Source organism: Stenella coeruleoalba, assembly GCF_951394435.1.
Source record: "Stenella coeruleoalba genome assembly, chromosome: 2".
Taxonomy (NCBI): Eukaryota; Metazoa; Chordata; class Mammalia; order Artiodactyla; family Delphinidae; genus Stenella; species Stenella coeruleoalba.
In genome coordinates this window covers 75,516,911-75,528,528 of record NC_137147.1, presented here as the reverse complement: position 1 = coordinate 75,528,528, position 11,618 = coordinate 75,516,911, and the positions used below count along the sequence as shown (strand labels likewise).

The window sequence follows — 11,618 nt, the reverse complement described above, 5'->3', positions numbered from 1 at the left end:
CTAACTCTCTGAAGGTCTTCTCTGCCAGTTCTTTCCAGAGCACAGAGTGCCTCATTCTTGATCTCCACCCTGAACTCCTTTCAGAGTGTTAAAGTTCAGCAGCTGCAGCAGCTCATGATTTAATCCTTGTAGAGGTAGATGGCAAGTGCCAATCTGTAGTTGGTACTTGGTAACTTGCAGGCAGTAGAGCATATATTTAAAGGTAACGATCAGACTTAGACTGCCGAGGTTTAAATCTTGTTTTCACCTAACAAGCTCTGTGATCTTGGGCGTAAGAGCCACCTGAACACTCACTTTCACTGGGTGCAAAATGGGGTTAAAGTAATCTACCCTATAGAATTGTGGGGACTAAATGAGGTAGTACCATATAAAAGTGCTTGCCACACTACCTGGAACATAATGTTCTCATGGTGGCTATTTATCTAAGAGTACTGGTTTAATATTAAGAGAATCTAACATGCAAAAAACATTATATCTAGTATTACCTATTATCCTGTTAAATTCGGACGCCTAAATCTGGCTTTCCTTATTTCACCTTTCCGATACTGCATTCTCTCCGTTTCACACAGAAGGTAAAAATCCCAAGACTTCAGCGTTCCCCAGAAGAGAAAAAAAAACACCACAGATAGTTAATACAAACACAAACTCCGCGGGTCTCTGACGCGTTTCTAGAGACCGCAGCAAAGGGCCCGCCCCTTCCCCCTCCCGCCCTCTAGATTCCTGGAGGAGGAGACAAATCCCAACACAGAGTCGAGGCCACCTCGCTTCCGGCTCGCTACGTCCGAACTGAGGCGCACGTACGCTCTTCAAGGAGCTTTACATATCGATTGCTTATTGGCTACTAGCAAGCACTCGTTCTCCTCATTGGCTGATTCTGTCCCTCGCCGACGTTCCGCGGAGGATGTTCGCCGCGGCGAGAGAGAGGGTCACTGCACCTAAATTTCCGGTTCCGGTTCACCTCTGGCTCCATGGCGACCGCTAGAGGACCGGCGTATCTGCTGACATTAGGCAGATGGCGCCGCGGCCTCGGAATAGCTACCCAGTCCCGAGTGAGTGCTTACTTTCCCTGCTGTCGAAGAGGCTGTGGGTCTCAGAAACAGCTCCGCTCCGAGGAGGACCGCTCTCGGCCGCCCCTCCCTTAACCAGCGTCCGCAGCCATGCTTTCTGCCCCCCCAATCAGCTTTTCTTTCCCGGCCTGCAGGCGCTCGCTGCCCTCGTGCCCGGCGTATCCCAGGTGGATAACAAGTCTGATTTCCTGGGGAAGAGGTCCCATCGCCGACACCCCGGCATCCTGCAGCTGTCGCACGTGAGGCTGCCTCAAGTATTGGTTGACGCCGCGCAGTTACTGCTGCTGGGTGAGTAACGGGGGGAAATGGAGGCTCGAGAAGAAGCGGAAAGTGGGCCTGCGTGCAAGTGATTCCACTTTTCATCTTTGGTCCTTAGAGAGCTCGATGCCCAATATGGAGAAGCAGGTGCAAGCACTGACCAATTATCTCTGGAGTCGGCATTTACCTGTAGAGCCAGAGGATTTGCAAAGACGGGCTGTCCATCTTGAGAAAAAATTCCTGGAAAACGCAGGTAGGACTTAAGAATAAAGAGTAGGCCAAATTGAAAAGGCAGAGGGAAATGAAGAGCAAGAAATAATTTCGCAGCCCCTTAAATAGATACTGCAATTTCTTATGTGACTTTCTGGCGAGAGCAGTTATTACAATGATGCCTTACTAAGAGAAGACGTTATTTCAGAGATTGTGCGTGGGGCTTGAGTAAAAGTCAGTGAGTGCTTCAGTATCCTGTCGAAACTTAGATCTTTGGCTTTGTCCTCTCAGTCCACTGGATTAAGACCATCTAAGTTTTTGTTCAAGTAAAATAAAGTTCATGTCCAGTACTAAAACCCACTGCAGGGAAAGGAGAATAATTTATCAGGTTATTTTTATGGTTATGAGTTGTCTCTTATTAAGAGACCTGCCTTTTATTCATCTTGTATTCTCCGAACTTCTCATAGGATCTGGTTCATAGTAGGTGCTCGGTAGATAAGATAGTACTGAACAAAACACAATCATGAGATTTTAGTTTTTCAAGCCCCTTTCCTCCCTATAGGAGGATTGGAGACGTCACAATATTAAGTTTTGGGGAGGTGAAGAAATCCACAAAATACTGTGTTTATCCTATCCTTTAAATTTTTGTTACACCTCCTTTTAATATAGAACAAACCTGTGGGATAGAGTTGGTTGAGTTGAGTAAACTGCTGTTAGAGGAAATATACTATCTGATACACTTTGGTGGTGGTGGTGGTCATTGTTATTCTTACCTGAAACTTTTCTCTAGGTTTGACTTCTCTCTTAAGCTTTGAGGCTTTTCCCAGGTGGGAATTGGGGATGAATGGGCAGGCAGTCTATTCAAATATTGGATCTGAGCCCTGTTCTTCCTAGGTCCTCACTTCCAGTCCTTGTTCTCACCCCAGACTCATGTCAGATGGAAAAACTTTGTGGAGAAGTGCTGCATGCTCTGCGTAGAACTACCTATCATTGGCAAGAGTTGAGGTAAGGGAGACTAGAAGGGCTGCAGAAGAAGGAGACTTGGGGAAGTACAGTTACACAATTTTGTGTTTGAAAAAAGTGACCTGGCTTGTAAGCCTCCCTAGGACTCTTCTGTGTTGAGAAGTGAAAGTGTTGAGCTGGAAGAGCCCTTTCCAAAGATTTCATTTCCTAAAAGTCAGAGGGTAGCTACGGGATAGAGGTTGTTTCCCAGTGGTGTGACTCTGGCTTTTCTGGCAGCTACAGTGAGGGACTGAGCCTGGTGTATATGGCAGCAAGACTGGATGGTGGCTTTGCAGCAGTCTCCAGGGCATTCCATGAGGTGAAATTCGCTCAATTTCCTACCGTCAGTTCTTTTATTCATAAAGTAGTCTTCTGGGGTAGGATACTTGGGACGTTGCATGTGCATTTTTTTTTTTTTTTAAGGAGGTTCTCTATCCTCTGAAAGGAATTTTTGACCCAAGAAAGGTTTAGAAGCACTGTTTTAAGAGCTTTCTATTCTATAAAGCATTTACATTGAATCTTAAAAGGCATTCATATCTCATTTTCTCTGTTGTGGCCCCCTAATTCATGTTTACCAAGCGTCTACTGTGGGGTGTTGTATATTTCTTTAGATCCAAGCTCGACTTCCAGAGTTCCAGCCGCAAACCTTGATGGACTTTGGCTCAGGTACTGGCTCTGTCACCTGGTGAGTCTCTTTCTCTTTCTCTGTCACTTCTAGTTCTAGAGAGCCATGCTTATACCACGTCAATATCAAGAGACTGGAGAACCAGAGGGAGAATAGGGAAGTTGGGGACTGGAATGTTTCTTCCCTCAGATGAGACAAGGCATGAGAAGGTATATGGATTAGGGTCAGAACATAAAGAAATGTCAAGTGAAAACAAGATCCATGATTAGAAGGATAAAAAAGGAAAGGAATTTAGTCTAGGGTGGAGGTTTTACATATCATCAAGATTTTTTTGTGCACAAATAATTTTTGAGTCTGCCTTTTTTTAAGGAGTTGTAAATGAAATAAGAAAATAACACTGTTAGTTTTTCCAACTATTTTAACATAGCACTGTGTTTCTCCAGGGGTGGGTTGGGAACAGAGGGGTCTCTCGCAAGGGTGATTCTGTCATGAGGGCTGGCGATTTATTTTTTGCCATTTTAGGGCTGCTCATAGTACTTGGGGCCAGAGCCTACGGGAATATATGTGCGTGGACAGCTCAGCAGCCATGTTGGAATTGGCAGAAAAGCTACTGAAAGGTGAGGACAAAGTATAAGGAAGGGCTTTTCCAGAGTTGAAGGAATTTAAAAAGCAAAGGAGTACAAGAGAGGGTCTTTTATTGGGGAGTAGTGGAGAGGGCTAAAAGTTAAAAATGAGTCTATCTTCCAATGCGATAGTCCAGCAGAAGGTGCTGGAGGCCTTTGTTGGACTGTGAATGGGTAGGACAAGAATAACAGGACAGGTGACCCAGTATTCTTCCGGCCCTTTTTTATAGTTGCTTACTCTATTGCATCTCACCCTCAGCTAGCGTTTTTCTTTGTTCTCGGGGCCATGTTTCTTATCGGAATGTCACTTCAGTTTACACCTGTACACTTATAGTTGCCACATCTCTACTTCTACAGGTGGTTCAGGATCTGGGATGCCTTATGTGCCAGGTGTCTTTTTCAGACAGTTTCTACCTGTATCACCCAAGGCAAGTGGCGATGTTTAAAGTATGCTAAATGTGGAGTATGCACATGGAAAACTGTGGCCTTGGCTTTGCAACCTAGCATTAAGTGTTAGAAAATAAAAGAAAGCAGAAGAAATTTAGTGGGATAGACCTTTGTTGTACTCTTAGAAGAGGGAGATGTCAGGTCTGTCATGTTCCTTGTCCTGTGCACCAGGTACAATTTGATGTGGTGGTATCAGCCTTTTCTCTCAGTGAACTGCCCAGCAAGGCCAACCGCACTGACGTAGTCCAAACCTTGTGGCGCAAGACAGGTCATTTTCTGGTGAGTAGAAACCCCTTTTTCCCTTCAAGTTTTAAAACAGCTTCATGGGTTTCATGGCTTTCCTTCTCCCCATTGGAGCTTGTCTTCGTTCTTGACCATTTTTCTCTTATATAGATCCCTTTGTCCCTCTTGTAGGGTCCCCATCCACATCTTGTATATAATGCCCATTTCTTTAGGATCCCTATTCCATCTGGGAATGTGCTTACAGAGCTACTGACATTTATGTTTTCATGTAATTTGGGGCTTCTTATTTTCCGCTTTTGTAATCAGATATTGGTGGAGAATGGAACAAAAGCTGGGCACTCCCTTCTCATGGACGCCAGGGACCTGGTCCTTAACGTAAGGTTCTTTCTCCTTTTTTCACCTTACCCTCCATACCCTACCTATTCTCACCAGTTACTGGCACGCCTGTGAAAACTGAAGGGACTCTGTCATACAATGGTGAGGATAATTCTCAAGATAGTAGGCATATGAAGTCATTATGATATAGGGTAGTGGTTGGCAAACTTGGGCCTGTGGGTCAGATCCAGCCCGCCACCTGTTTTTATATGAGCCGTGTTTGTTTGTATGTCTGTGGCTGTATGCCTGTTGTCTATGGCTGTTTTCACAGTACAAACAGCAGTTGAATAGTTAGAAAAGAAACAGATTTTGCCTACTCTCCGGGCCTTTTAAAAAAAAACATGTTTGCCAACTCCTGATCCAGGGCATTTCTGAGCCGAGAACCTTATCTCTTTGGGACAGTATGAGCCAGTGTATAATCATAAATTTAATTGTTTTATTTAGAGTGGGATCTTTTTGAGAGTGGAGGTTGCTGACAAGGGAGAGCACCATACTATGTGCCAAGTTTCTGCCTTTCTCCTGCTGCAAAGAGAAAGTTCTTTGTCTGGAGTATTAAAGAAGCAGCCAGCTTAATTCAAAGAACATAGTTAATAATTACCAGAATTGAATGTTAGAGGAGTCCTCAATTTACTGAGTGCAGAGATTGAGTTATGAGAATAGACCCCTCAGGCCCAACCTAATTTTTTTGATTTCAGGGAAAAGAGAAGTCACCTTTGGACCCTCGACCTGGTTTTGTCTTTGCCCCGGTGAGTATTACTTCTCCCTTTCCCAGCATGCAAAGATCTGAACTCAGCTGTGGCCAGGAAAAGTAAGAGAGTAAAGCTAAGCCACCTCCACTACTTTGTGTCCCTGTCCAGTTTCTTTCTTAGTGATTCCTCTGGCTTTCCTACCCTCTGCTCCTGTGCTCCCTTATCCCTAGCCCTTCTTGACTCTCACTCTTAGTTTTTCGGTTTTATGATCTGTTCTTTTGTCTTATGTCATGTCTTTTGTTTGTGTTCACAGTGTCCCCATGAACTTCCCTGTCCCCAGTTGACAGCCTCTAAGCCCCTGGCCTGTAGCTTTTCCCAGGCCTACCATCCCATCCCCTTCAGCTGGGTATGTACTCTGGGAATACTGTGGTAGGGAGAAAGTAGCCTGGGAGGGCACAATGAAAAAGACTCAGAGGTGGGAGGATTTGGAAAATTCAGAGAATAGCTTGGAGATTTTAGGCCCTGAATGTGCATGACTTACAGAATATGAAAAGCGCTGTATGAGTGGGGTTCAAAAATTTTTTTTCCCTTGTCTTTTACCTCTAAGCCATCTCTATATCCTTATCTTAGAACAAGAAGCCAAAGGAGGAAAAGTTCTCGATGGTAATCCTTGCTCGAGGGTCTCCGGAGGAGGCTAATCGCTGGCCCCGAATCACTCAGCCTGTTCTTAAACGGCCACGCCATGTGCATTGTCACCTGTGCTGTCCAGATGGGCATATGCAGCATGCTGTGATCACAGCCCGCAGACATGGCAGGTATAGAGGGTGTGACCAAAATTAGTGGAAGGTAGCAAGAACCTGCAGCCCACATTGACCCTCTGTTTTATATAGGGATTTGTATCGCTGTGCCCGTGTCAGCTCCTGGGGAGATCGTTTACCTGTGATCACGCCATCTGAGCTTCCTCCATCACCTGCTCAAGATCCCCCTGAGAGTTGACAAGGATGTGTAACATGTGTTTTCTTCTATCATGACTGCCAAGGCTGAAGCTACCTGGTATCCAGGATGGGAGTGCTGGTACTTTTACAGCAAAAAACTAGTTAAAATAGCCTCCATTATAGTAGGCCTTATTCTTTTAGCTCACTCGGCCATCCTTTCACAGATGCTTTTCTTTCTTGTTTAATTGCACTTTGCAAATGATTGCCTTCTAGCTAGAATTGTACTATGCACCTGGTGTTTACTCCTCCAAGGAAACACTCCCTAACACTCCCTTCCCTTGTGAGCATTGTTCATTCCAGAAAGAAGGTCACCGTGCAATAATCTCAAGGACCACCAGAACCAGTCTGGAGAGGAGAGCACCTAACACGAGCTTTGAAATTTTCCAGAAGTGAAGAATGCAAGCTTGCATCTACCCTGATCCTTATCTATGGCCCTATTTTCCACTTCCAAACTATAAGACCCCTTGCTGTTCTCTCTTAAGGGAGGGCACGGTCTTTAGGGCATTAGCCTGCTGTGGCCTCCTTTGCCTGGCAAAGCAATAAAAGCTACTCTTTTATACTTCACCGAAAACTCTGTCTCTGTGTCTCTGTTCAGCACTGGTGAACAGAGGCTGAGTTTCAGCAACAGTACCCCTATATAGCTGTGTTTGCTTGGGTTTTAATAATAATTAAAAGTTTTCAAAGAATGGAAGTGGATCTTGTGATTCTTAAAAGGTGTAGAAGTCTGTTGTCATGGCCTATCCTATAATGAAGAGAATCCTCAGATTTTCAGTGTTTCCCACACACATCTCCAGCTCACCCTGTCCTGGAAGAATCCTGCTGCTGCCACCAGATTCCAGGACTTCCCACGGAGTCCTGGAGATAATCTGGAGTAGTGGGGGAAGCCATCCCCAGCTCCCTGAGAACTGGCTCAACAGGTCTCAGGGTTGTTAGGGAGGCCACCTGAATAGGGGAATCAGCAGCTGCTTGGCTTCTGTTTTTTTCTCCTTTCCTTTCAACTTTCTCAGCTCCCTCAGAGTTCACTTCATAAATTTCTCTCAAGAGTTGATTCCCCTCAGGCCTGAATCTATCTCCACCTTCATATATCCAGGCAGGAGCCTTCAGTTTTCCCTTAGGCCTTGCTGTTTCAGAGCTAGAGCAACTTTCTTTGTCCTAAAACTCTCAGTCCCTCTCCTATAATTTATATCAGGAAACAGGCATAGTCAAAAGTTATAACAGTATTGATGTTGTAATACTAGAAATCTTCCTTCTAGACATTTCCATGCCTGGAGCTATTTTTCTGGGGTTACGGGAGAGGGGAGTCCCCCTCCTCCGCTAGTTCCCACAGAGTGCTGGCAGCTCCACTTCCCAGGCCCTCCTCCTCACCCCAAGTGGCCCCAAATCCCCTCTGAAAGGGTGCAGTTCAGGTATCAGCATAGCAACCTATAAGACTTGAGGTGGGGTAGAGAGGGTATGGAAGACTTAGATCAAATGTCCTGAGTGAGGCAGGACCAGATTGTCCCCAACACAAAACAGCCGGGGAGAGCTACCATAGACTCCCTTTTTGGATTAGAACAGCCCCAGATGAGAACTAAGACTCCACAGCCCTTGGGTTAGAGCATTCAAAAGGAGGAGAAGACACAGCACCAGGCTGTGCCTGGCAGGGAGTCCGGAGTTTCTGATTTCTAATTTCAGGAAGGCGTCAGCCAGGGGAGGGGCCTCCATGTAGGGGAAGGGCGGGAAGCTGGGGCTGAGCAAGTTTTCTATGCAAGTCTGCGCAAGAAGAGGCCACACAGACCAGAAGACCCAATAGCCTTCTGAAACGGAGAAGAGTGGAGGCTCTGGCTTTGACCACCTGAGACCCCACTCCTGCTGCGAAGATTGTCACTCCATTTGTTATCCTGAGGCCTCTACTTACCCTGTACCATAAGGATGGAGCCACTACTAGGAGTAAAAGTTGGCTGCCTGTTTTCCCTGCTGGTTCTCACTCTGGTCTGTGGCCTTTTCCCCATCTGCTTCAAATGGTTCCAGACTGCCACAGGTACAGCCCGACCATGTCTTTGTCCCCATAACCTAAGTCTTGACTCAGCCTTGTCACCCTGTCCTGATATCTTGCTCTGATTCTCTCATCATCCCCAAGCTTGGGACATGGGGTGCTGCCTGTGGCTCTTTAGTCATTGTTGTCTGTCTCCTCTTTGCCAGCTGGATTGTAACTCCTGCTGTTTACTAGGTCGTCACCGCCGGGTCCTCAGCCTCCTGAGCTGCACTTCTGCTGGCGTTTTCCTGGGAGCGGGGTTCATGCACATGACTGCTGAAGCCTTGGAGGGAATTGAATCAGAGATCCAGAAGTTGGTGATACAGGTGAGCAACAGAGTTGCTGAGCTGCAGGGCTGTGAGGCCAGAATGATGAACAGAACCAGGGAGAGTAATGAAGAAAGGGGGAAAGTAATGAAGCCAAGGACACGGGAGGAACAACAGGGAAGATGACAGCTCTTGCGCGGAATGATGGAAACAGGTCAGATTGGCCTTTAAGGAAAGTGATGGAGCCGAAGGCACAGGACAGGAAGCTGAGCTGCTCTTTCCCTTGTCTAATTTGTGCTTTTTTTTCTCCCTAGAACAGCACAAACAGTGAGGGGAATTCTGATGATGCTGATTCAGCTTATGTAAGTATCTTCCACCAGCCCCTACCTGGAGAGTAAGGAGAACCAGAGATGCCTTTAATGCCCAGACCTTTTTGAGAGGATTTATGTGTGGAATTCCAGGAATTCCTTCTGCTCCTCAGCGCGGCATTGTGGGGGAGAAGAGGAGCCACCCAATCCTTTTGGGCTTATGAAACGCCAGAAAGAACTCTTGTTTAGCCTTCCATTCTTTCTCTGGACCCTTTGACATGCTTCATATCATTTTCCCATATTTTTAAACCTACTGATATTGTTTCCCTTAGTCCCTGTGGTATTCTTGTTGTCGAATGTCCGTGTCTACTCCTGGCTTCATTTCCCTTTTTTTCGTTCTATTACCACACTTCCCATTCTCTTCAGTCTCCCAATCCCATGTCCATCCAATGCAATTTCTTCCCTTTCTTTCCCATCTCACAACCCCTCTTTCTGTTCCTAGATGGAGTATCCCTATGGAGAGCTCATCATCTCCCTGGGCTTCTTCTTTGTCTTCCTTTTGGAGTCACTGGCATTGCAGTGCTGTCCTGGGGCTGCTGGAAGATCAAAAGTGCAGGAGCAAGAATGGGGTATGGCTAATGTCCTTGAACCCCATAGCCACGGACCTCTACCCTCACCATCACGAGGTCCCCTGCGAGCCCTCGTCCTCTTGCTCTCACTCTCCTTTCACTCCGTGTTTGAAGGTCTAGCTGTGGGACTGCAGCCAACAGTCGCAGCTACCGTGCAGCTCTGTCTTGCCATCCTGGCTCACAAGGGGCTCGTAGTGTTTGGTGTAGGACTGCGGCTGGTGCAGGTAGGCACTGGATCACGTTGGGCCGTGCTCTCCATACTGTCGTTAGCTCTCATGTCCCCCCTGGGCCTAGCCCTAGGGCTGGCTGTGCCTCAGGGAGTCTCTGAAGGGGGGCAAGGCTTGGCCCAGGCTGTGTTAGAAGGCATGGCAGCTGGCACCTTCCTATATGTCACCTTCCTGGAAATTCTGCCCCGGGAGCTCGCAGGTCCTGAAGCCCCTCTGGCCAAGTGGGGCTGTGTAGCTGCCGGTTTTGCTTTCATGGCCTTTATTGCCTTGTGGGCCTGAGAGATTCCTGACTTTTCTGATGGATCTAAGATGACCTCCCTACCCCCAAGAGATGCCTCCCAAATGACCTTAGCCCTCTGACATTTCTTCACTGAGACAAAGTGACATTCACGAGGCATCATTCCGTAACCTGGACCCCAGCTTTTCGCTACGCGAGATGCCATTTCTCATGCAGGACTGAGAAAAGGATGTTTCAGTTGAGTGCCTGTAAATTGGAGGACTGATAAAAAGACCATCACTCCAGATTTGACTCTTGTCCCGTTTATCCTACTGTATGTAATAAAATGTCCATTTTATCCTTCCCCTTCAGCCATGCTATACTTCATTTCTCCGGGTTGCCTAGGAGGTACCTGGTACAGGAGGTGGTGGAGTGGAGAGCAGGAAGGGTGAGTGTGGGATGCAGTCTTCTTTTCTGGAATTGGGCCCCCAGCCATTCTGTCAGTTGCAGGTCATGCCTCTCAAGACATGGGAGCGTTGCTGAAATTCCAACAACCTACTACCACCTTATGTACAGGTGTTGAGAAACTGAGCCAGAGTTCCCAGCATTTAGAGAGAAGAGGTTAAAAAACAGAAACCACAGGAATCTAGATTTTTTTCCTATGCTAACCACACCCACCCCACTCCCAGTCTCCCACAAAGTGTCCAACAGACTCTTGAGATAAGGCTAAATGGAGCCTATTTCCATCTGGTTCCTACGTTTCACGCTGAGCCCTGTGTGGCTTCAGGGCCACTCTTGCTCTCCCTCCAGCTGCCTTGTGCTGAGGGATTAAGAAGCAGTGTGCTTGGAGAGGGAGAAAGGCAGCAGAGAAATGCCTGGGGTGATCGCTTGGCTCTGCCACGACTTAGCGCTTTTCCTTCTGCATGCCTGACCTGCCGCTAGGGCTCCAGCCCCTCCCTGCTGGACAGTTTGCCTTTCAGTTGAGTAACTCCCACAATGTGTTGCTTCTCTTAAAAGCTGCTAAGGACATATACATTATGTGCAACTGAGGAGGAGCAGGGTGGCTGTTGCCCAGCCCCTGACCCACGAGATGGAGGAATATATCAGACTTAGTGGAGAAATTGGGAAAGAGAAGGTGTGCCCTGTGAGCTCAACAGCTTACCACTTTGCCTCTTCTCATATTTTCGGTGTGGAAGCCCAAGTGGCCTTAACATGGACAAGGTCTCCTGAGTTTCATTCTTGTCTCAGTCTGTCCTCTGTCCATCCCATTCCCCTCCCCATAAATTAAGATACACAAACCTCCTCACCAGCCCAGCGTACACACACAGGGATCAGTGAGAAGGCAAGCTTCAGGCAAAGCTAAATAAAAATGTCTGACATGGGAAATAATTTCCCGGAAGCACCATCCTATTCCATTTTCCCT

General features: G+C 46.9%; 2 protein-coding genes across 3 annotated transcripts; both read left to right on the top strand.

Annotated features, from left to right (window-relative positions):
- The first annotated feature begins 570 nt into the window (after positions 1-570).
- On the top strand, positions 571-7,199 carry METTL17 (methyltransferase like 17). Its single transcript, XM_079905727.1, has 14 exons — positions 571-1,049; positions 1,202-1,355; positions 1,444-1,578; positions 2,462-2,540; positions 2,775-2,856; positions 3,149-3,222; positions 3,685-3,779; positions 4,143-4,213; positions 4,404-4,511; positions 4,782-4,850; positions 5,546-5,596; positions 5,853-5,945; positions 6,170-6,354; positions 6,430-7,199. Exons 1-14 carry the CDS (start codon positions 969-971, stop codon positions 6,533-6,535), a joined length of 1,383 nt encoding a protein of 460 aa, XP_079761853.1. The 5' UTR covers positions 571-968; the 3' UTR covers positions 6,536-7,199.
- A 174-nt stretch (positions 7,200-7,373) lies between these two features.
- SLC39A2 (solute carrier family 39 member 2) lies at positions 7,374-10,541 on the top strand. 2 transcript variants are annotated; one of them, XM_079905741.1, is made up of 4 exons: positions 7,374-8,554; positions 8,744-8,874; positions 9,129-9,176; positions 9,625-10,541. In XM_079905741.1, the coding sequence occupies exons 1-4, from the start codon at positions 8,446-8,448 to the stop codon at positions 10,255-10,257; spliced, it is 921 nt and encodes a 306-aa protein (XP_079761867.1). In that variant the 5' UTR covers positions 7,374-8,445; the 3' UTR covers positions 10,258-10,541. The 2 variants fall into 2 exon arrangements, with proteins under 2 accessions (XP_079761867.1, XP_079761866.1); XM_079905740.1 differs by having other exon boundaries at positions 8,530-8,874; positions 9,625-9,751; positions 9,866-10,541.
- The last annotated feature ends 1,077 nt before the right edge of the window (positions 10,542-11,618 follow it).

Excerpts from the sequence above, each read along its gene's own strand:
- METTL17 (XM_079905727.1), top strand. The coding sequence starts at position 969 with ATGGCGACCGCTAGAGGACCGGCGTATCTGCTGACATTAGGCAGATGG. Across the intron at positions 1,579-2,461 it reads AAAATTCCTGGAAAACGCAG|ACTCATGTCAGATGGAAAAA; the intron begins GTAGGACTTAAG and ends TTCTCACCCCAG. Across the intron at positions 4,851-5,545 it reads CCAGGGACCTGGTCCTTAAC|GGAAAAGAGAAGTCACCTTT; the intron begins GTAAGGTTCTTT and ends TTTTGATTTCAG.
- SLC39A2 (XM_079905741.1), top strand. The coding sequence starts at position 8,446 with ATGGAGCCACTACTAGGAGTAAAAGTTGGCTGCCTGTTTTCCCTGCTG. Across the intron at positions 8,875-9,128 it reads TCCAGAAGTTGGTGATACAG|AACAGCACAAACAGTGAGGG; the intron begins GTGAGCAACAGA and ends TTTTCTCCCTAG. Across the intron at positions 9,177-9,624 it reads ATGATGCTGATTCAGCTTAT|ATGGAGTATCCCTATGGAGA; the intron begins GTAAGTATCTTC and ends TTCTGTTCCTAG.